This window comes from Colias philodice, chromosome 16, assembly GCF_061535455.1.
Source record: "Colias philodice isolate Cphi_HAF_F1 chromosome 16, ilColPhil1 Martin Lab GWU primary, whole genome shotgun sequence".
Lineage (NCBI taxonomy): Eukaryota > Metazoa > Arthropoda > Insecta > Lepidoptera > Pieridae > Colias > Colias philodice.
Window position 1 is genome coordinate 8,895,339 of NC_143101.1, and position 24,684 is coordinate 8,920,022.

A 24,684-nucleotide genomic window follows, 5' to 3' on the forward strand; every position below is an offset into this window, starting at 1 on the left:
TAACGAAAATGTAGCGCATTTCTATGAAATCAAACACTACCAAATCAGCACAATTTGTATCAAGTTTCACTACATTTTCCTCATAGCGTAATTCGCCCTATAACTTATACAAACCGCTACTAAAATTACACCCGTAAAAAGTAAGACAAAGCACCGCGCTATATTTTTTACGAATTTGTCGCAAAATAACAGGATGCCCAGAGATATATAACCAGTCCCCTGTCAAGTGGCCACCACATTCTAAACCTCATTACGAGAACTACGACCGACACTAATGGCTTATAATTTTGTTTTGTTTTTAAATTGTCAGTGTTGGAATACCTTTTACTGTTTCCGCTGCACGCGCCAAATTTACTGTCTATTTTCAGCTATATGCAGTGCCAGGGTATTGACCTCAATCTCTCAAGTGAACAACAAACCTTGCATGCATGTTACGTTGACAAAACGCTGTTTTTCAGATATATTTTACTATTATAAATTTTTGAAACAAGATTAACTAATTTCAAAAATGATAAGAAAAATGAGACAAGTTAAGGCTGAAACATACTTATCTCCGAACTTCCGACCGCTCTGATTTCCTGTTTGTGTAACCTTATCTGGAAGAGCTTGATTTATTTAAAATCTTTTGGGGAAATGTTTTGATTTTACATTTAATGTTAATGCTGGATTAAGGCATCAGGGATTGTCGTGGTAATCCCAGTTTTTGTAGTGATTTTATTCTTTGTGAAAACAACTTAAAATTATTGTTTTACTTTTGTAAATAAATACTTTATTTAGATTTTAGTCAAATATTTTTTCACTTTCGTAGTAATGACGTAAGATAATCCTTCAACCACAATTTAAAATTACTGTTTTAATTATTACAGAGTTGTTAGTATTATGGAATCTTATATAATATAAAAATGAATCGCAAAATGTGTTGGTAAGCGCATAACTCGAGAACGGCTGAACCGATTTCGATAATTCTTTTTTTATTATATTCCTTGAAGTACGAGGATGGTTCTTATGTAGAGAAAACGTAAATATGTACCACGAGCGAAGCCGGGGCGGACCGCTAGTATGGAATAAAATTATATATAAGTAATGGAATAAAAGCGATTATTCCGCCACGTTCTACAACATAATATTATTGTTGAAGAATAATTTTTAGGTTCATTAAGAATAATCGAAAGGTCTCATAAGTCTCGTAAGTTGTGTCAAAGATATTTTCCATTACAGGTTTTAAATTCAATTTCATTCGTAGAAAAATTCTTACTTATGTACTCTTCGTATTTTCAATCTAAAAAATTTGACGTATTACAGCCAAGATTACAGCATTAAAGTAAAAATTCAGGGAACTAAGCTGTTTTCTATCACAAAATACTTAAGCTTCGCTAGAAAAGCCATTTACTGCGTTTCTTTGAATTTATAGTAATAGTATTGTTAACCACGATTTATTTTGTGACATAATGACGTTATAATTTATAGCGTGCTTTAAATCGAGGCATAATATATCCCGGTAATGAGGTGAGAGCACAATTCCTTTAGTGGCCAAGCTTTAAACGCCAGCTGTAAAATATATGAGTAAGAATTAATGGGGTTAAGGCTACTTTTTTGTATTAGACGGAATTATGGAAAGAACAGACAGCCTTCTTTTAAACATATATTTTTAAGCTATTGCATAGCTTCTATTAGCGGGCCTTGAGCGCGGGGTCCGAATCCAGAAATTCCGTAACGAAAAAACCTCACGCTCCCCACTCCGACGGGCACGGAGGTGTGGCTTAAAGGCATAGCATGCAATAGCTTTACCGCGGCAGTCCCCTAGTGCCACACGTCTTTTTTATATTTTTGTTTTACACTTTAATACAGTTATACACAGAGGAAACCTTACAAAAAAGAAAGAATACAACTTACTTAGTGATCTTATCGATTATAATTAGTGGTCTCTTCCAGGCAACCAGGGTAAAAGGTAACAAACAAAAATATCACTATTTACTCTATAAGGTTATTGTTTTAATTTAAAGCACATAATTAAAGCCTTCATTTTGATATCACGAACTTCTTGATTCATAAAAAAAAAATAATAAGCGACAAAATATGTGCACGTAAACGTACTAAATAGATGTACTAATTAATGGAGATAAGTATGTAGGTACTAAATAAAATAATATATTAACGTCAAAACATTAAACTAAAACAGTATTTAAAAAAAATGTGTGCGTGTACTAGTGTAACTTCTTTATGACCTTATTTTTCAAAAAATATTTACTATATGCAACTCTACAGAAATACGTCGAATCACGCGTGGTAGGGATAAGAAAAAGATGGCGCGTAACGGAAAAATGTCACGTGTAACGAAAAAATGTTACGCTAAATTTTTTTCCAACCCCGATAAAGAAGTTTCACTTCAAAACAGTATTTTAAAAAAAACTCCTTCGTATTCAACACATAAACGTATCCCTCACTTTTATAGATAAACTTTCCCCTTTCAGAGTTAATGACTTTTTTATATTTTATAAGGGACGTGAGGATCCCCAACTTACAATATGTTGAGTTTTATAACTACAAGTGAAACAGCTATATTGTAGGAGTATTAAAACTTTGTAATGCTTCATTTTTTCGCTATTTCTGTAAGCGATAACTATTATAAAACTATGGTTTTATCTTGGTATTTATATTGTTTAATTTCAACTCAATATTACTGTAGAATATTTAAATAACCTTGGATTCTAGAGAAAAATTTTCAAGCATATTTTTCTATTATGACATTGAAGGCCGCTTTCACTGCGTACTGATAGAAAATATCCCTGATACTGTAGAATATTATCATTTTGCTGATAGATAAGCTAATCGGAACTTATCCAGAAGTTATAAACCAGTGTTTAATAACCGTAGAACCATAAATTATATTTGTCAAACTATTAGTAAGTCGTTTTATTAGCAGAGTAGTCTTGTATTTTATTGTTATATTATAATATCATACAAGCTCATAAGTCTTTAAACATACCTAAAATAATTTCCTGTAAGTTCTTACAACAAATCTTAATTATTCATTTATATAACGAAACATACATTATTATCAAGAAGTTTGTCTTAACCTTGACAACAACTAATTGTTATTTATGATTATGGAAGTTATTTAGTCGTCATAATCATTAAACTTTTATCAATTATTACCATACAAATTAAAATGAAGACAAATCCCGATCCACAGGCTTTTATATTCCGATGTAGATGAAGACAATATCGAATCGTCAACAATGTGGAATGCACATGATTTTTCATAGAAAGAGCTAATCAAATAAAACTTGTAGATATCTCAACTCCATTACTCACCTGAAATCTATATTAAAAGGTATAATATTATACTAGCTTACCGCCCGCGGCTTCGCCCGCTTTGTCTAAAACCTAATAAATTATATACTAAAACCTTCCTCTTGAATCACTATATCTATTAAAAAAAACCGCATCAAAATCCGTTGCGTAGTTTTAAAGATTTAAGCATACAAAGGGACATAGGGACAGAGAAAGCGACTTTGTTTTATACTATGTAGTGATAAGGTAAGTAACGTAAGTAACAGTCCCCGTTTTTCTTACAATAGCATTATGTTATATTAAGATGAAACCTAATCATACCTCCAATGTTAAACCCTGCTAAATATAGCGCGTATACAATTATTTGATACGTGTATTCACTACAACGTTCAGGATTATAATCCAAGATTTAGTTTCACGCAAGAAACAAGCAAAATTAATGGGATCATGTAAGATTAGGGACTTTGTAAGTACGAATACGTCATGCAAGGCGGCTCCTAAATAAATCACTAGGACGGAAGGGCAGATAGCCTATCTGATATATTACTTAAAAGATACTTCATTATTCACACTAGAAGGTTCTCGAAGGTTTAACCTTTTTGTTTTTGAAATTTTGATCTAGTGTCTTTTTTGTTTGGATCTGTTTAACTGGAATATCACTACATAGTATAAAACAAAGTCGCTTTCTTTGTCCCTATGTATGCTTAAATCTTTAAAACTACGCAACGGATTTTGATGCGGTTTTTTTTTATAGACAGAGTGATTCAAGAGGAAGGGTTAAGTATACAATTTATTAGATTTTAGATAAATCGTGCGAAGCCGCAGGCAGAAAGCTAGTAGTTTATATTTTATACACACAAATAATACGAAAATAAGGCAAAAAAGCTACTGAGATTAGGAAAAACATGTATGTGTGATGGTATTGTGTGCAATTGCCTCAGATAATTTATTGACGAAAACGAAAACTGTGATATCTTCCTTCCAAAGCATGGCCAAAGCTTCCAAAGTAGGTATTTAATCATAAAACAATGAGTTATAATTAAAATTATGCATCAAAAGTCGATTATAATGTAAACCTTATTAAACAGCAGTACAGTAATTACTCAGATAACCGAATTAAAGGTTGTAAATGCAAATCAGATTAATTATCCCGAAATAGCAATCATTTTATATCGACAATTGGTTCATTTTGTGTAATGGTTTCAATTGATTTTAGTCTAGTTTGCTTTACATTTTGCAGATGCAATTATTAACAGCTAGTCCGCCCGCGGCTTCACCCGCTTTGTCTAAAACCTCTATATATATTTATGTAGAGAAAACGTAAATATGTACCACAGGCGAAGCCGGGGCGGACCGCTAGTATATTATATATATTAAAACTTTCCTCTTGAATCGCCCTATCTGTAAAAAACGCATCAAAATCCGTTGCGTAGTTTTAAAGATTTAAGCATAAATAGGGACAGAGAAAGCGACTTTGTTTTATACTATGTAGTGTATTTGATCATATATTATGTACTGATTGTTAATCAAACTGCATTATAATTAATTACTTGATTAAGGAGAATAGGGCGGGGTCAGGACTTAAGGCTTAAGGAGAATAGGGTGGGGTCAGGACATAAGGCTATATTATGTTTACTAGCTATTCCGCACGGCTTCACCCGCGAACTTTATCAAGTATTTCTAAATTTCATGTATTATTCTGATGTATAACCTATATTACTGTAAAGTTTCATCCAAATCCGTCCACTTGCTCTTACGTGAAAGAGTAGCAAACATCCATCCATTCTCAAAAACTTTCGAATTCTTAAAATTAGTAGGTTTTCATTGTCACTGCGTTACTTAATAACAACATAATGTTATCGTATTTAGAAAAATGTAAAATTAATATTTTGATGATAAATCAATATAATATTATTAATCACTCACTATGTCAATAAGTAAGTATAGGTAGTTACGATTAAAAAAATTTTTTGAAGAACATTTGTATGTATTTTTTTATTTTATGTATTTAATCCAATTAATAAAATACAGAGTAAAAATTATCCAATAACATACTTAACCTGAATTAAGCTAAGCAAACGCAATAAACAGTACAAAAAGCTTTAAAGCTCGTAGCTTTTACGAGGTGGATAAGTATGGTAATAAATCATGAAATAAAACAGGAATTTGTTCTAAGAAAAATCCATACATAACATAAATTGTGCCATAGAAGTCGTGGATACTCAAAATGAAGTAATGTTAAATAAATTTTGCCTTTATCCAACAAGAACTTTTTTCATTGAAATAATAATATTTATACATTGATATTAAATTGTAAATAGTGATTTAAATAGCTAATGAATTTGAATTAGGTAATATAAATTCAAAAGTATGGGTGATTGTTACTCAATCATACCAAAACTACTGAACAGATTTTGATAAAAACTTTGTCGTGTATTTTAGAATGTAAAGTAAATAATAGCTTGACTGTAAAATAAAAAATAAATAAAAAAAATAAAAAAGCCTTTTATTTCTCTTTTCACACTATAATCTTACATGCTAAACAATATAGTCCAGTCTGTGGGGAAATGTAAAAGCCTCTGCTCTACAAAAGGTGGCGCAGAAAATGTTTCGAAACAACATCGTCCAGGTATGAAAGGCCAACAGAAATCCAAGCTTTCGACCTTGACGGACCCAGGCGCCAGCCGCCATCCCGAATCAAAGGTGCCAAAACTAGGCACATTTCAAACAACCTCTCAATTAGGGATGTAACGATACCGATACCGATACCGATTTATCGGCCGATATAATCGGCAAGCCAATATATCGGTATCGCCGATAGTAAAACAGCCGATACCGATATCAAACAATTCAAAAAACCGCGCCCAATGAACGATGCGGGAGGTCGCCCGCGCGTGCGCACTTTGTTTTCTGAAAAAACTCTACCAATAGTAAACTTTTATTAGGTACTGATTGTATGTGTATTACTTAAAGTTTAACTGACTTTGTAAAATAATAATACTAAAATAAATGGTTTTGTTGTTTTTTGATTTGGCATTTTTATTTAAAAGAATACGATTAACAGTTGAGTCTCTGTTAAATGTTGGTAACTTTTTATGCATAATTCACTTTTTATTTTTCTACCAAGCCATCGATATCGGTATCGGTATCGGTATCGCCGATACATTACTACAAATATCGGTATCGGTATCGTATCGGCAAAATCATGTATCGTTACATCCCTACTCTCAATTGTTCACCAAATCACAAAAGTGTCCATGAGGGGCTCAAAGAAGACAAAATCACCTACACTTCTCTCATACATGACTATTCTGTAAGTCTTAAAGGTAAAAAGTTACAAGCGACGGAAACAACAATATTTACAGCTTGACTGTAGCTAGTATTAAATATCAGTTACACATACATTATAATATATCATGTATAATTATAGACTATAATGCCATAATAGGCATGTAAACGGTTGAATTATCAGACAGGATAATACCCAACTATTGAAGGAAATTGGCGTGAAGAATTGGAATTCAATACTGGGTATACCAAGTGGATATATCATATTATATTCACTCGAGCAAGAATAACATAGGTATTAGGTATATGTATGCTTTCCGAATCGGTGGTAAATGTTAAAATATGTAATGACGATTCAAAAGTGCTTCTAAAAGAAGTCTATAATTTACCCCAAAACCTCCCCCACCTTACATATTGAATAAATAGAGGTTCGAGTTTGAGTTTGAATATAAATTATAAACAATCTTATATATAAAAATGAATCGCAAAATGTGTTGGTAAGCGCATAACTCGAGAACGGTTGAACCGATTTCGATAATTCTTTTTTTATTATATTCCTTGAAGTACGAGGATGGTTTTTATGTAGAGAAAACGTAAATATGTACCACGGGCGAAGCCGGGGCGGACCGCTAGTAGTATATATATATTAATCGATACGGAATAAAAAAAGAAAAAAATGCGGCTGGGCATGCTTTTGTTGTCTGTTGTCCGCCTTGCGTTCCTGTTGGTCTTAAGCGTGATGATAATATATTATATTCTATAACCTAGCCTCGCTCCATAAATGTGCTATAGATAACACTGAAATATTTTTTCAAGTCGGTCCTCTAGATTAGTGCGTTCAACCAAACAAACATACTCTTCAGCTTTATGTATTCATAAATGAAATAATCCAGTTTCAGTTTTCGTGTTAGTTTTCGTTTTAGTGTAGGATCTATCGTAGGTAAAATGTACACTTATAACATTAGTCTACACCATGTCTACACAATATTTAAAAGCATAAAACTTGTTCCACACAAGCGTGCCGTATCCGCTATAACAATATACCGCATAAGTACTTGAGAATTTCCTCAGAATTCCGTCACACACTACTTAAACTTCCAACGACTAGACAATTTTAAACACCTACAAAACTTTACTAATTGTTTTCTGCAGCTCTGAAAATTTACATCACAAACTCAATATACACTCGGGGTTTATGGAAAATTCGAGAATTAATAATTCCGTATGACGGATAATCTAAGCTTCATTTAATGCAAAACATAAAAGGGTTGGGTTAGGTCATGTTGGATTATTAATTTGTGGCTGTTTGCAAAATGTCATTCTCTAAATAATATATGATGTACCATATCATAATATATGATGTTACACATGTATGTATTTTGTAAAATTAAATTGTAAAACTGACATGATTTAAAAGAGCAACTATGGAGTTTCTTGCCGGTTCTTCTCCGTAGATACTGCTTTCCGAATCGGTGGTAAATGTTAAAAATATGTAATGACGTTTCAAAAGTGCTTCTATAGGAGTCTGAATAAATAAATGTTTGAGTTTGAGTAAACACGAGACTCTCCCTTGAGGCTACTAAATATTATTTAATTATTAAACGGCCCTGTTATATAATGTTACATTACGAATCAATTAATAAGGGTTTGTTAATTAATGTGTGGAAACGATGGATATTTTTGCTCGTTAGTTTTGTTATTTTTACTGTGAATACAAACATTGGTGAGCGTAAGCCGGTTAAGCCAAAACATTGTTGGGAATTATTAATCCGACAGTGAAATAGTTATTTATTAAACATTAAATTTTAACGTTATTTGAATGTTTGTTAATCGGAAAATGTAAAACATTTGTTTGTGGAATAAGAAATCATAGCCATATTAATCTTAATATTTGTAATGTGTTATATTTAAATACAAATATAGAATAAAATACACCAACAAATATTTTTATTTCATAATTTATTCACTTCTTTATAATATATCCATAAATATTGTATCATTTAAATAACATAAAACATACTAAATACTCTCCAAACTTCCATTCCAAAATACCTAATACACTGCAAAAGAGCGCGCCAAAAAAAAAAAAGAAAAAACACGCGCGTCAGTGAAAACCTCCGTCAATTCATTTACACGAAGATAGCATCAGATCCAACTCAATAAAGACCAAAAGTGAACCAAGCCAAGGGCGTGTACTAGTAACGAAATAAAAGCATGTATTGAAACACCGATTCGTGGACTTTTTCCCTAACTCTTTGATGGAAGTAGGTCACATATCGTTTGAATGGACTTTGAAGGGATCTCTTTATTACTAAATACTTGAATATTACATCGTGGAACGTGTATATGAACAGTGAACCTTATGTTCGTAGGTTGGTATGTTTCAATGTATGGTTTTGAGTTCGAATCGGATTTTGAAGATAATGAAAAGCAGAATGATGATTAACTGTACTTTGCGACATTGATTAGTAATCTATTCCACTCGTCTAACTAATATTATAAAGAGGAAACATTTGCTTTTTTGTATGTATGATCTAAAATGATGTCACATAAAAACCACTAGACCGATTTCAAAAACACCTCATCAGAGTTTACATTTTTCTAGAGTCCCATAAGCGCGGGTAGAGCCAGGACTAACGGCTAGTCTATACTAATATTATAAAGAGGAAAAGTTTGTAAGTATGTATGTATGTATGTATGTATGTATGGTTTTCACGCATAAACTACTGGACCGATTTCAAAAATTTTTTCACCATTAGAAAGCTGCATCTTTACTGAGCAACATAGGCTATATTGCATTTTCAAAAAAATTAGAGATCCTTACCAAAAATGCAATAATGTAACCCAAGGTGTAAAAAAATCCTCAATAAAACTTCTGTCATCGCGTGCGCTGCGGAATCTATTGAAGATAGAACAAAAAAATGTTCTACGGTATTATAGAATGGATCAATATCTACAAGAAAGTCCGCGATACCATATGTCCATCTTCAGTAGTTATGTTACTACAACAACTTTTTTACGTTTTCAAAGTACCTAAATAGAAGTGCCGACAGTAATCAAACCATGTTATCCATACACATATATTAATCCTTATCCCATTAAATGATGTTTTATTATAGACTGTTTCAATACCAGCAAAATACTTTTTAAATGAAAAGAATTGGATATTCCATTCAAAAGATATAACGAATTTTTAAAAGTGTCAATCTACAGAAATTGTAGGTATACTGTTCGAGCAGGCCGTAGTGCGGGGGTCACGGAGGAATTCTACCAATATGCGTCTTGACGGAACACAGTGGGGTTTTGGTCGGTAGGAATCCGACATAACCCACGGCCCCTCCCCCGGAGGCCGTGGGTATCTATGAAAGATTTCCCCACTAAAACAAAAAAAAAAGGCCGTAGTGCGGGACGGGGTAAAGGTGATTTTCATGTGATTAAAAATTAAACCTATTGTCCGACCTATAGTAGACTTTTCACTGTAACGATATCGCTATCTATGCGGGTGAAACCGCAGGGCATTGCTAGTATCTTATAAATATGAAACCCAACATACACGCAACTTCGTTTACTTTCAAAAGGTATATTTTATTCCATTTTTGTAATATTTTTCCTTTACACTCCGGTCCTATTCGTTGCCTGATGGACTATCATCATAACAAACAGTTTTTCATTTCAAACGAATACTTCCTGAGATTTGCTCGTTCAAACAAACAAACTATCCAGAGAGATAGAACGTAATACTGACTTCATATTTATGTAGTAACATCGTATACTTTGTAAGCTCGTGAAAGGCCATAAGCTCATTAAAGCTGAAGCATTATTGAAATAATAATTGAAAATATTTATAAAAATCTCTCTTGATACCCAATTACTGTAAGGCGATCCTGATTCCAATACCGTATAATTATACTTTAATTAATTTGTACTTCTGATAACAAGATTCGTAATTATCTTATTAAGTGGAAGATAATTGAAGATTTTTCAAGCATGCTCATCGTTTGCTTGAAATCATTTTTATAAGTGAGGTTTTAATTTATGCGATAACTTCTAGTTTTAATGACGTAAGAATTTATTAATACACAACGAACAAATATAATGTAACTGTAACTCTATTCAGACATTCAGTAATATTAATTATATTTTTGTGATATCATTTATTCTGAAAACACACACACATGTACGTTGTACGCATTCACACACACTCTCACACGTACACACATACGTCATGTACATTGAACTTACTCTATCTAAGTTTTGTTCAGTCAGACTTAACTAGAGACGATTGAATAATAAAATCTTAGACAAGGTTCATTCCTGGAAAAAAATTCCTTTCGCAAGATAACTGCAAATCGTAACGAAATAAACTCCGTTCAAAGCGAGACAGAAAAATACATCATAACATTATTGTAAGTAGTCGAAGAAACTTGAACCGTCTCGTGTTATTTTACGTAATTCGACATAATGGCAAATCGTTTGGCAAAGCACTCATCCCTTTTGGAGTTTTTAAATCTCGTCTTGGAGAGTATCCAATTCTTTTTACCCTCAGCCTTGGCTCTAGGCATTTCGCATTATCTCCAGAACACAATTAAGAGGTCAAATTAATGGGACGATGGTTTTTGTAATTATACCTTTTGAAAAGGACCATGGAATGATCAATGCAGCGCGCTTCAAAGAATTTTAGGGAAGTAATTAAAACGTGAGTTAATTACAATTTGATCCTATTTAACTTTCAAAATAACACTGGCAGGAAATTGATTTTCTTTTACTTTATAATATTTTGCATGGTGTATGAAATGTCACTTTATAAGTGGGATAGAGTAGGTGTAGGAAATAAGTATTAGGAAAATTTGATATATTTATTATTGATTTCTAACTCTAGTAGGAAATAACTATAAGATTATTATATAATAACATGGGAAAATCATTCCTTTTTTTAGATCAAAGTGGCGAGATTAATTTAGTAGATTAGAGTTGCGACTTAATTCACTTCCAAATAAGTCATTTTTTTTTAATTTACAATAATTGTATATATAACGTTACAATTTGTATATTGTAATTACAAGTTTAATGTCTGAATTTAACATCGCATGCTTGCTCCATACTAATAAAACTTTAATATATTTTCGAATAAAATACGCACCGTTAATTTTATAGGTCAAATGTAGGTACGGTTTATCAATGGAGTTCTGGGTCACGGCTGCGCCAAGAATAGTGAAATTAATAACAGGTTTAATATGATAGCTTAGTATGTTGGTAAGTAGAGTGAAAGCTATATTGTTATTATTGAAGAGACATAATATTAAGATTATCAAGTATTACCTATGTAATATGAAGTATTTTATATTATTACTTATTCGGAGGGATAGTATGTCGGTTAAACACTACCAGATATTTTTTAATTATTCAAGAGTCTGTTTTCAAACTCAAACTCAAACTCAAACATTTATTTATTCAATTAGACTTCTTCGAGAAGCACTTTTGAAACGTCAATACATATTTTTTTTAACATCTACTACCGTTTTCGTTAGTATATTAACATTTAACATTAAAAAGCGTATATTGTACTTTGATCTTACTTTATGGCTACGCAATCTATATATGTATGACATTTTATGTATTTAACCTACTTCGAAATAGGACGGAAAATACTAAGTTTAAGTAAATTAAAAATGGATAGGTACATAAAATAGTTTATATGTTTATGATATGAAATTAATTAATATCATATCATTAATTATAACGCCACATATAACTAACAAAAAGACCCGAAGTCCTAGAACTCAACCAAAACCTAACAAAACACACAGAGCAAACGTAATTTTGCGAAACGTCGTTAGTTCAAACTTTAATTTCTATTCACGTACAAGTCTGACATTGACGAGAATAAGTTTTTCGATTGGCGCGAAATTTAACCAAAGAAATTAAAACCTTTTTCGGATTATAAACTAGATTTATATATAATTTATACTAGATGCGCCCCGCGGTTGCACCCGCGTGGCTCTGCTCGTGTTGGTCTTAGCGATATTTGGCCTACAGCCTTCCTCGATAAATGAGCTAAGAATTTTTCAAATCAGACCAATAGTTCCTGAGATTAGCGCGTTCAAACAAACAAAAAACTCTTCAGCTTTATAATATTAGTATAGATAAATAATATAAAGCTTTAGAGTTTTATTTTTTTTTTTATTTAACAAAGAATAAAGAGGCTAGAATCTTATATTATCATCAGGATAAGACCAATTAGAGCGGAGTAATGCGGGTGAAACCACGGAGCACATCTAGTTTATCATATTATTTAACCTCACGCTTCGAACACTTCGGACAGCGAAGTGTTTGTATGAACTTCAAGACATGTAAAATGTTCGTAACGTCGGTTTAATAATATAATGAATAAAACGCTTTTAAAATCCGTTAAAAGGTGCATAGTTTCTAAATCTATAATGCTCGCGTAAAATTATTAAACAATCACATACTTGGTAAAAGCACTCAAGAACCATGAAAACCTTCAAGTTTGTCACGTAATGGCTATTTTGTAAATATGTGTTTTAAATTTATTTGCGGACCCATAAAGAGATTAGGCGTTGGATCTACGACCCCTGTTTGACCTTGGCACACGATTACGTGCTGTTTATATGCTTTTGCCAATATTTTCGTATTTTATGTTGTATTCGCGGATTATTAGGATTAACTTGTTTGAAGGATTCGGTTAAAAGAATGTAAAATTATGTTAAGAAGTTCCGGGGACTATGCATTTAAACATTTTTATGCTTATAGACTAGGTATTACATAAGCGAAATAATACATATAAAAACTAGCTTTCCGCCCGCAGCTTCACCCGCGTTTTCAAAGAAAAATCCGCGTAATTCCCGTTCCCGTGGGATTCCCGGAATAAAACCTATCCTATGTGTTAATCCAAGTTACCCTGTGCGAAAATTTATTCATTGTAATCGGTTCAGTAGTAATTGCATGAAAGAGTAACAAACATACATACATACACATACTTTCACATTTATAATATTAATAGGATAAAAATAAGGTAATTTATATTCATGAATATAAAGCAAAATATACCTAAATCCAGTCTTCAAAATATCAAAGATACTAGGATTGGTACGAAACTATATGGGATTACTTTAAGCCGTATCATCTTATATTTACAAATATATTCACTTCATTCAAAGCCATTATATTATATAGATACACTAGCGGTCCGCCCCGGCTTCGCCCGTGGTACATATTTACGTTTTCTCTACATAAAAACCATCCTCGTACTTCAAGGAATATAATAAAAAAAGAATTATCGAAATCGGTTCAGCCGTTCTCGAGTTATGCGCTTACCAACACATTTTGCGATTCATTTTTATATATAAGAAGATTAACAAGTAACAGAGATTTAGGAATAGGGAATGTCTCTAAATCAAGTAGATAGCTCCATATATAACTCACTACAACAAAGAAATAAAGAATTCACAATTACAGGTTACGGTTAGGAATTGAGAGTATTGACGTTAGTTTACTCCATTGGGACTTAAAATGTATGTATTTAACTCCTATGGGACTTAAAATGTATCTATGTTTGGAAAAAATAATTTAGCCTTATTATTGTAATCACTACATAGTTTATGCGGTTTTTTGCGTCATCGAAGAAGATTTTAGTATTTTTTATGTCGTATTTTTTGCATGTCTTTGAAATAAATGTTTTTTCTTTCTTTCTTTCTATATAATTATTTGTTAAGTTTTAGACATAGCTAAGCTTGGATATATTATTTTAGTTAGCTGTTAAGCTTTAGTTTGTCTTGTGTGTGGCAGATGCATTTCACATCTGTTTCACAGATCGATTTTCGTTAAGAGCAAGTTGGTCAGCTTTCTAGTGGTGTGTCAAATTTTATGTCGATACAAATATTTTGTTATATGTATGTATCTATGAACTATTTGATTTATGAACTGTTTTATTACTTGTTTGGCCAATACCTAAAATGTTATTCATATTCTCTTCTATATATTTTTCAAAGGTATTTTTTAGCCGAAATCTGAATTGATCTCGAAAATATTCCACTCCTTTGGACCAAATTCATGTTAGCGAAATTATTGTATAGAAAACGCTTTTTCTTATTATTTTGATGTTTAGACACAATGGCTTGACCTAAATGATATTTTCTGATTGTAGGTATATTTCAATGGATTTTTACGCGGTTAATAATAGATCCATTGGTCCTTTTTTACGCTATTATTTATTCTGTGTATAAGCAGGTATATTATAATATTTGGGTTGCGTATGTATTTATATATAACTAGATTTCCGCCCGCGGCTTCGCCCGCGTTTTCAAAGGAAAACCCGCATAGTTCCCGTTCCCGTGGGATTTCCGGGATAAAACCTATCCTATGTGTTAATCCAAGTTACCCTCTATATGTATGCTAAATTTAATTGTAATCGGTTCTGTAGTTTTTACGTGAAAGAGTAACAAACATCCATACATCCATACATCCATACATCCATACATCCATACATCCTTACAAACTTTCGCCTTTATAATAGTATTAAGAAGATTAAGAAGATTAATATTAAGATCTATATCTATAGGTATCGTTTTAATTTTTTAGTAAAAATTATCGTTATCGTTATAAAATTATCGTTTTTAGTTAAAATTATTTTGTGCTGGATTACTTTGAATTTTCAAAATTAATTTTTCGCATGTGTATAATAATGTTTTGAGACCAATTAGTAATGTACCTAATATAGAAAAATGTGTGCGTGTACTAGTGTACACACGTGAAACTTCTTTATGACATTATTTCTCAAAAAATAATTTACTATATGCAACTTTACAGAAATACGTCGAATCACGCGTGGTAGGGATAAGAACAAGATGGCGCGTAACGGAAAAATGTTACACTAAATTTTTTTCCGACCCCGATAAAGAAGTTTCACTTCAATAAATATTTATTGCAATTATAATTTTTAATTTCAATAGTATCTATTACAATCATAATGCCTATGCATGATTATAAATTATATCTGCTTCATCATGTAATCCATTATACACTAAAAAAAACAATTTAATCATGTTTAAACTCTCATAAAATATTAAAACAATTACTTACCTCCAATTTAAAGTAAAAACTTCATATTTAAACATACAAACCGCATGTTTACACCAATCGATATATATAATATTAATTATTCCCGCGTATTTACGTATGTAACGATGTAATTGATCCTGGATCAAGCCTGATTTACATTTGCCGCTAATTTTAAGTAGAACTGGATATAATGGCGCAATGCGGACTGCTGAATTTTCATTGTTATTTAGTTTATAGTTTCATAATTTATTATTAATTAAGTGTTGTAAGTTACGTGAACATAGAGGTTTAAAGTTGTATTAAATACTTTTAAAAAGGGTTGTATACATTGGTAAATTTTATTGAATAATATTAAGTTTAGTGTCCCACAACACATTAAAATTCCCTAAAGGGCCTCTGCGTGTTGGACCTGTGTCCTCACGTAAGCCTTTCAAAGTACCGGGTATCTTCCTTCTGGCGGAGTGTATATAAATAATATTAATAATAGTGTTTCAGTGTTGATACTCAGAATATTGTAGAGCCAATTGTATTAACATTGCAAAAATCGCTCCAAATAAATAAACTTCCTTCCTAAAGCCCCAGATTAAACCATTTAAGGCGCTTTGGTGATTAACCTTTTTTGACTTATTTTATAAAATTAGTATAGATCACACCAACAAACTTTCCCCTCAAAGATAAGCCTGCCAATCACCACTTACAAAACCCATAAACTCCAAAAACAATCCAGCGAGGTCCGGGAAAGTAATTTAAAAATTAAAAATTACTTCCAACTTGAAGTCCGGAGGAAAAATTAATAAAACGCAAAACGAGTCTTCAACCGCTCTAATGAGACGTCTTGGGATGGAAAGTGAAATTCAGAAGGGTTTTAAGTCAATTCTAACTTTAGTTTGACGTATATAACAGATATTTTATGGCATGACCTATTTTATATTTTGCTAGTGAAACCGAGAAAGAGCACGTGAAAAGTGTTAAGGAAAAATTTTAGAAATTATTCAATTTTATTGTTTTAAGTATTAGTATTGTGAATGCCTTTAAAATCCTTCATTAAAACTAAAACAAAACAAAACTTGTTTATGTAAACTTTTACAAGTATTTACGACAAGACATTTTTTATCTATGACTATAAATACAGTCAAATTTTTGCACGCCTAACACCAAAGTCTGGAATTTTAATTGAAGTGCAAAACCTGAACCACTTAAATATCTAAAAATTATAATACACATTCTATTCATTGAACAAAAAATGTTAGTTTCTATACTAGTACAGGCTTAGGATCAAACCGACACCCTTACGCAACACTATACAAACAACGTATAACATTACTTTACACCATACACTACTATCTATACTAATATTATAAAGCTGAAGAGTTTGTTTGTTTGTTTGTTTGTTTGTTTGTTTGTTTGTTTGTTTGAACGCGCTAATCTCGGGAACTACTGGTCCGATTTGAAAAATTCTTTCGGTGTTAGATAGCCCATTTATCGAGGAAGGTTATAGGCTATATTTCATCGCGCTACGACCAACAGGGGTGAAGACACGGGGGTGAAACCGCGCGGAGCAGCTAGTATCATATAAAAACATACAGAAAATGAAAGGATTTTTAATAAAACCTCCTTGCCTTTGTACAACGTTGGAGCGTAGTTAGTGGAGTTGGGAATACTTCCTCCATCACTAATTGGAGCCGAATGGAAAAACCTACGTTTCAAATTAATCCGCTTATTGCATTAAAAATATCTATCTAGTTACAATGTAATTTTGAAAATAAGAATATTAATTAGAACGGTTTTTATAAAATACTAGCTGCGCTCCGCGGTTTCACCCACGTGGCTCCGCTCTTGTTGGTCTTAGCGTGATGATATTTATAGCCAATAGCCTTCCTAAATAAATGGGCTATCTAAGACCGAAATAATCTTTCAAATTGGACCAGTAGTTCCTGATATAAGCGCGCTCAAAAAAACAAACTTTTCGGCTTTTTAATATTATCTAGTATAGATTGCCTATGTAATATAAAGCTTTCTAAACATCTCTTTAAAAACGTTTGTAATATTTTGCCTCTAAACAACCTTTAATTTACTTTATTAGTCAGATCAGCGATCCGAAAAACTTGTCAAACGTTTATATCATAAGTTATAACTAGCTTTCCGCCCGCGGCTTCACTCGCGTAGTCAAAGGAAAACTCGTATAGTTCCCGTACCCTTGAGATTTCCGGGATGAAACTTATCTTATGTCCTCTCTCAGGTATCAAACTCTGTACCAAATTTCGTTCAAACTAGTTTAGTGGTTAAGGCGTAAAGAAAAGACAGACAAACAGATAGAGTTACTTAATAATTTGTAATAATTTCAGTATAATATGTTCAAATTGTAACCACCTCTTTAAACATTGCTGCTATTATAAAATTTCCAATGTAAGACAACATCCTTACCAATATAATATTCAAGGAAAAATTTAATCCAAATACCTACTTGTGTACTAGCCTTAAACTTAAGACGAATGCTTTCACAGTAACTAAACCCCGATACACACTATAGGAAAAATCCACTCAAAAGCTATTGTATACTATGTATACTGTGTATTGTAGCCTTTACCTTGACGGATGTCTATCTTAACGTTTCTCAGTAACTAAACCCCGGTACACACTGTTAACCAAATACAGACTATAAACGAATTCGCAGTACCTTTCGCAACCGCACGTCGGCGGTCAAGTGTGAATCCTTTGTATGAGACTTGTTGACTTAGAACACTAGACTGGAAAGGATATTGACCTATACACGTGAAACTTTTGTGGTATTCAAAGAAATTTATCACTACATAGTATAAAACAAAGTCGATTTCTCTTTCCCTATGTCACTATGTATGCTTAAATCTTTAAAAATACGCAACGGATTTTAATTTTTTGTATACATACAGTGATTCAAGTGGAAGATATTAGTTTATAACTATTTATTAGGTTTTAGTCAAAGCGGGCCAAGCCGCGGGCGGAAAGCTAGTAAATAACATATTAATTTCTAAATAATATATTGTTAGACGTAACTTTTGATATAATATATTCAATAAATATTTAATGAATAGAAAAGATTCTATCATGAGTAGATCGGGATTCTAATCCGCGGTGTTCATCGTTCCGTGGCGATGCCTTAGGACTTAGATAGATTTAGGCGTGATTGAGTAACAGACAGACAGACAGAGTTACTTTCGCATTTATAATATTAGTATGGATTTCTGTTTTAAATCTGAAGAAATTTTCTTGTTGTTTTTACTGAAAATTGATATCACAATTAGTTATAGGCTTAGTTCTTCTTTATCTATGGCTATTGAGTATTATTTTGAAAATAAAAGTCTTCTCTGTAGTCACAAGCTCATGTAAAGTCATAAAGTCCTTAATAAGTCGATGCTGAAATTCATATAAAACTTGCATACATATTCATGTTCTTCAAACGTGCATCCTTTGTCATACTTACTCCTTGAGACGCTCTTCACTTACCTGACTATGCTGTTTATGACCTTTCAAGATCTAACAGTTCATTAATTAATTGGCCATTAACTAAATGACATTTTATCGCTTTATTCCTACGTCATGTGCAGTGACAGGTTATTTATCATTAGAGTTTGTGACTCATTAAATGAAATGAATGTTCTGGTGACGTGTGTTTACTTGGCTTATTTATTATGTACCTAATTGCCTGAAAATAAAATATATGTATATCTAACATCGATAAGGAAGGCTCCTAGGTCCAAGCCTAAATAGTTAAAATCTCTATACTTATTAGTTGATATAAATTAAAATATATAATATAACTAGCTTTCTGCCCGCGGCTCCGCCCGCGTTTTCAGAGAAAACCCCGCATAGTTCCCTTTCCCGTGGGATTTCCGGGATAAAACCTATCCTATTTCTCAAGTAAAGATTGAACTGCACATGGTGTGCGAATTTTATTAAAATTGGTTAAGTGGTTTAGGAGTCCATTGAGGACAAACATTGTGACACGAGATTTATATATATTAAGATATCTAATATTGATAAGGAAGGCTCCTAGACTAAAATGATCAGCTGTATTTTGATGGTCTCCCTTCCTTGGTGCTTACTTTTTTATTGAATCGACCTTTTAAAATGGAGTCACGGACACGGCAAAAGTGTTACATACTTTACTTTTTTCTCTTAGTCAAGATCTATAGACTAAGTCAGTATATAAAATGCATCAAAATTGATTAATCCATATAAGTGACAGCCGCGCAAACACAAAGACAGATATTATACTGACGAATTAACAACCGGTACCTTATAACTTTAAGGAGCTTTCAAAATCGATCATCAGAGTCAAACATTATTCCAATCTTATTTCGTAATTAATAAGAACCTATATTAAATTTCCCTAAAACGTCACGAACACTTGTACAATACCTACTCATGAATGAAAAACAAATAGATTTTAAAAACAAGCAGAACCGCCCAGGCTTCCGCCATAATTAATTAATTATCCACCCTCGAGAGATTGTAATTGATTTAAATACTTTGTTATTCAATGTATAGTCTAAGAGTCTTTCTACGTTGATATACAATTCAAATAGCTCAGTATAATAATAATTATTATTTTTCTCTTTAGCGCTACAAGACTTATTACTAAAATCACGTAATGCAACGAAAACTTATCTATACATACTATAAATTATAAAGCTGAAGAGTTTGTTTGTTTGAACGCACTAATCTCGGGAACTACTGGTCCGATTTGGAAAAATCTTTTAGTATTAGATAGCCCATTTATCGTGGAAGCTAATGGGCTATAATATAATATCATCACGCTAAGACCAACAGGGTGAAGCCGCGGGGCGCAGCTAGTAATAGTATAATGAAGATGTTATATTTATTACTAAGAAAAATAGGTCAAAGTAAACAAGAAAATGAAAGTATGCTAATTGGCTGTTAGCTCAAATACAAAAAGACATACTATCACCAATACAATATCAATGAAAGTAGGGGGCTTGAATCTTTACAAAGTAAACGTGATTTCATTTCTCGGGTACATAAATACCTTCACAAGAATAACAGGGGACGTATTACCAAATCGCTCGTAAAATATCGAATATTGAAACATATGACAATCCCGTCTGCTCAACTCCCTTGGGAACTTTTTTCCTTTAAATCCTCAAATCAGTAATCAAAATTGATATGAAAATAATCCCCAATTACCGTCGTTTCTTACTTAATTTGTATCCTTTTTGTATTCTATTAAATTGCGTAACAATCGAGATTCTTTCATGTATTTTTTACATTCCCTTTATGTAGTTTTCTGAGAAATATCGTTTTGTATAGGTAATTTCAGTTTTCTTACTGAAAATATCTTAAGCATACTGTTAATAATGAATACAAGAAAACTCGGTATTTACAATCTATTAAATATGAAAGCTAAATTCCTGTTTTGTGTATAATAAATAAATTATAATAATGCTTTAAAAAAATATAATATTTGCATAAAGTAGGTACTATAAAATGTCTGAATTAAATTCTAGTAGCATATTAACTTTTAGAATAGATGTACATTTTATCAATTATTAGTATGGGTGTATATGTACATATTTAATTAAAATAAACCGTAATTAAAATTATAAGACCACAATATTATAATTACCAATAACTTATAATATTTTAAGTTCAAAAGGCAGGGTTAAACTGCGGCATAAAATTTGATGAAATTACTTGAAAACACAGCGTTACCATATCTTATATTCTAAAACCAACCTCTGAAGGCTAGAAATACTACATGAAAACACAATATACAGATACAACCAGTAGGGAAACTTCATACAACACGTTCTAAATGGCTCACGCACACGAGCAAGCGTATTTACGAGAATCGTAAGGTTATTATGACAATTGACAGATATAAGAATACCCTTAGAGCGGGGGCACACGATGCGTTGCGGCGGCGGTGCGGCGCCGGAGCGGTGTCGCTGCGTCGTCTTACATAGAAATATCTGTGGCATGTCACACGATGCGCTCCGGCGCCGCACCGGACTTGTAACCACCAAGACGAGGCGGGGAGGGGTGAATGCGGTGCGACGTCGGAGCGGCACCGCTCAGTTGTTTTGCGTCACAAGGAAGGACACGCTGTGCAACGCTGCTACGACGCCGCTGCGACAGAACAACGTTACGGCGCCGCACCGCTCGTGTGCCCACTGACACGGTGAAATCTTAGCGGTGCGGCGCCGCAACGCATCGTGTGCCCGCGCCCTTACGATTCTCGTTAACACTTGCATGTGTGCGTGCCATTTCGAACGTGTTGTATGAAGTTTCCCTACTGGTTGTATCTGTATATAGAGATGAAAATTAAACCGCACTCACACTCAGAAATACTATAGTAAAAACCATAGCGTATGTCACACTATAACATTTCACACTAGTACAACAAAACGTTCGACAGAAACGCGTGTGTGAATAATTGCGCTTCCATTAAAAAGTAAATATAAAGTGTGAAGGAAACTGGGGCTCGGCGTTAAGCGTCCTCTGAATATAAATTTGTTTTTAAGGAACAAGCGACGAGCTTAGTTTATTATAACTTCGCTGGGAGAGTTTATTTGTGTGTTCTGTTTTTATTAGATGCAACGGTTTTAAATTATATATCACTAGCTGTTCCCCGCGGTTTTACCCGCATTGTTTCGCTCCTGTTGGTCTTAGCGTGATGATATATAGCCTATATCCTTCCTCGATAAATGGGCTATCTAACACCGAAATAATTTTTCAAATCGGACCAGTAGTCCCCGAGATTAGCGCGTTCAAACAAACAAACAATCAAACAAACAAACTTTTCAGCTTTATAATATTAGTATAGATAAGAGATATTATGCAATTTTGTGTATTGTTTGTTAGGCAGAATGGATTTAAATCTGGTACGATGTGAGTATAAGTGAAAATTTCAGCAGAAATTGTGCAGGTATGTTTAAGATTACGTGCATATAAGAACGACTCTACGAAAAATTGTATATACCTAAGTCTCGTATAAGTTTGTAAAATTTACGTAATTTAAAACAATCCACAAACAGTTTCTCAGTGCTAAAGGTTAGAGATTGACATTTAGTTAACAGGTTTAGAAACCACTATATGTACCCACTACAGTGAAAAGAGAATAGCATTTGACATTTAGGTAGTTAACTTGGTCGCGGAAGAATTCTAACAAATACCCGCGGCCCCATCATTAAAGCGGCTCGACGGAACACAGTGGGGTTTTAGTCGGTAAGAATCCGATATAACCCACGGCTCCTTCCCCGGGGGCCGTGGGTATCTTTGGAAGATTTCCCCACTATAAAAAAAAAAAAAAAAAAAAGGTAAGTCACTATTATATTATGTACCTACAACAAGGAAAAAACCCTGAAACATTAAATAAAAAAATGTCTAACCAAACCATACCATAAACGCCAATGCTATACAAACAATACAAGACTGGAGCACTAAGGGCTGATTTTTCAATCCTTGGTTAAAACTTATTCGTCGAATAATGTATAAAACTACCATTTTAAAAACGTATTCTAATTGCCCGTATTTGACAGTTTACGTGACATTTTAATATTATCGTGCAATACTATATTGGGCGGATAAGTTTTATCCAAGCATTGAAAAATCGGCCCTAAATCTAAATAATTCTAGATAACGTCATACACATCACTCGTAAAGTTCAGACTGACCTTTGACCTTTGCCTCCGATGAAGTCAGCTGACAAATGAAACAGAGCTTAATGGCACGGAATGTTTATACTTTATAGATCAAATTCCACTATACTTATATAATTGTTTAGTGTGTGTTATTTTGTCATCCTTTTAGATTAAAATGTACTAATTCCTTTTTATGTAGGCGTGTTATATTTTCAGTGTGGGATGTAGTAGGTATAATCTGTACAATGTTATATTGCTCTAAATTAAATAAATTTCAATTTATTTCTTATACATCATTACATTATTTTTATACAGATAACTTATGTAAAACAATATTATGTAGAGTCTAAATAAAATTGTAGAGCATTAATAGTGAGATAATCCATTAATCAGTCATATATTATTATTTGACTTTTTATTGATTAAAACCCTTTTTTTTAAATGGCGGTAAAACACTTCGTGAAATTTCATGAAGTAGAAAAGCTCAACTTTGCTTTTCCCTTGTATATGTATTTCAAATATTTTCATTCCTTTCAATCCGGATACGTTAGTCAATATTTTGATAGATTTGAATATTTCATGTTTGTGCCATTATAAATAAAAAATAATGATGTATAATATATCCTCGAAAGTAATACAACACAATATTGAAACCATATATGTACTTTTCCATAGAAAACATTGATGAAAAAATAGATAAAGAAATTAATCGACCCCTTGAGCACATGGCATAATCATTTCAATCAATACGATTCACACATATTGAATACAATTTTAAATTTTATATGTATTTATACAGGAAGAGTGGCTTAATATATTCATTTATCATCGCTACGCCTCAAATCTGACAACGGATTTTTATCCGATGTGACAGCGGTATCAGGCTTTTTCTTCCCATCGTATTTTATTAAAGTTAGTAAGAGTGGATCCCTATTGGCAAAAAAATATGTTTTGCGAGTTTTTCATTAACTAATGACTATAAATAATAAAGAGTTGCAATTTAGAGGCTATAAATTAGGTTTGAAAAACTTAACAATATTATTATAAAAAATAGAAAAATAAAGCATTTGAATGCTGTAAAACTAAAACATAAAATTCATGAAATAATTCTGTTTTGCTTGAAAAACTGTTCATAGATTTTATAAACATAGTAGATTTCATATTATATCATCCATTACTCATAGGAATGTAAAAATTAATATATATTCAAACAAAAAACGAGTGTATTATATACTTCTAAACATAATTCTTATTGAATAAAAGAGTTCAAGAAACTGTAAGCTTGAGATGAATTCACACATAATATTATAATACTGCCAATTTAAATGGTATCTAATTAACGAAGAAACTTATAGTTATGCAAATATCTTTAATTAACAGATCA

General features: G+C 32.4%; 2 protein-coding genes across 2 annotated transcripts in view; one reads left to right on the forward strand and one right to left on the reverse strand.

The window, feature by feature from the left end:
• LOC149481869 (zwei Ig domain protein zig-8-like) overlaps positions 1-24,684 on the reverse strand; it is a 281,774-nt gene that overhangs the window by 254,608 nt on the left and 2,482 nt on the right. The gene's annotated exons all lie outside the window — the stretch shown is intronic.
• The window catches only part of LOC149481878 (uncharacterized), a 33,237-nt gene continuing 30,108 nt past the window's right edge, over positions 21,556-24,684 (forward strand). Inside the window, exon 1 of the mRNA XM_089705086.1 lies at positions 21,556-21,823. Coding sequence (XP_089561212.1) covers positions 21,568-21,823 — 256 coding nt within the window. The 5' untranslated portion in view covers positions 21,556-21,567. The remainder of the gene's footprint in view (positions 21,824-24,684) is intronic.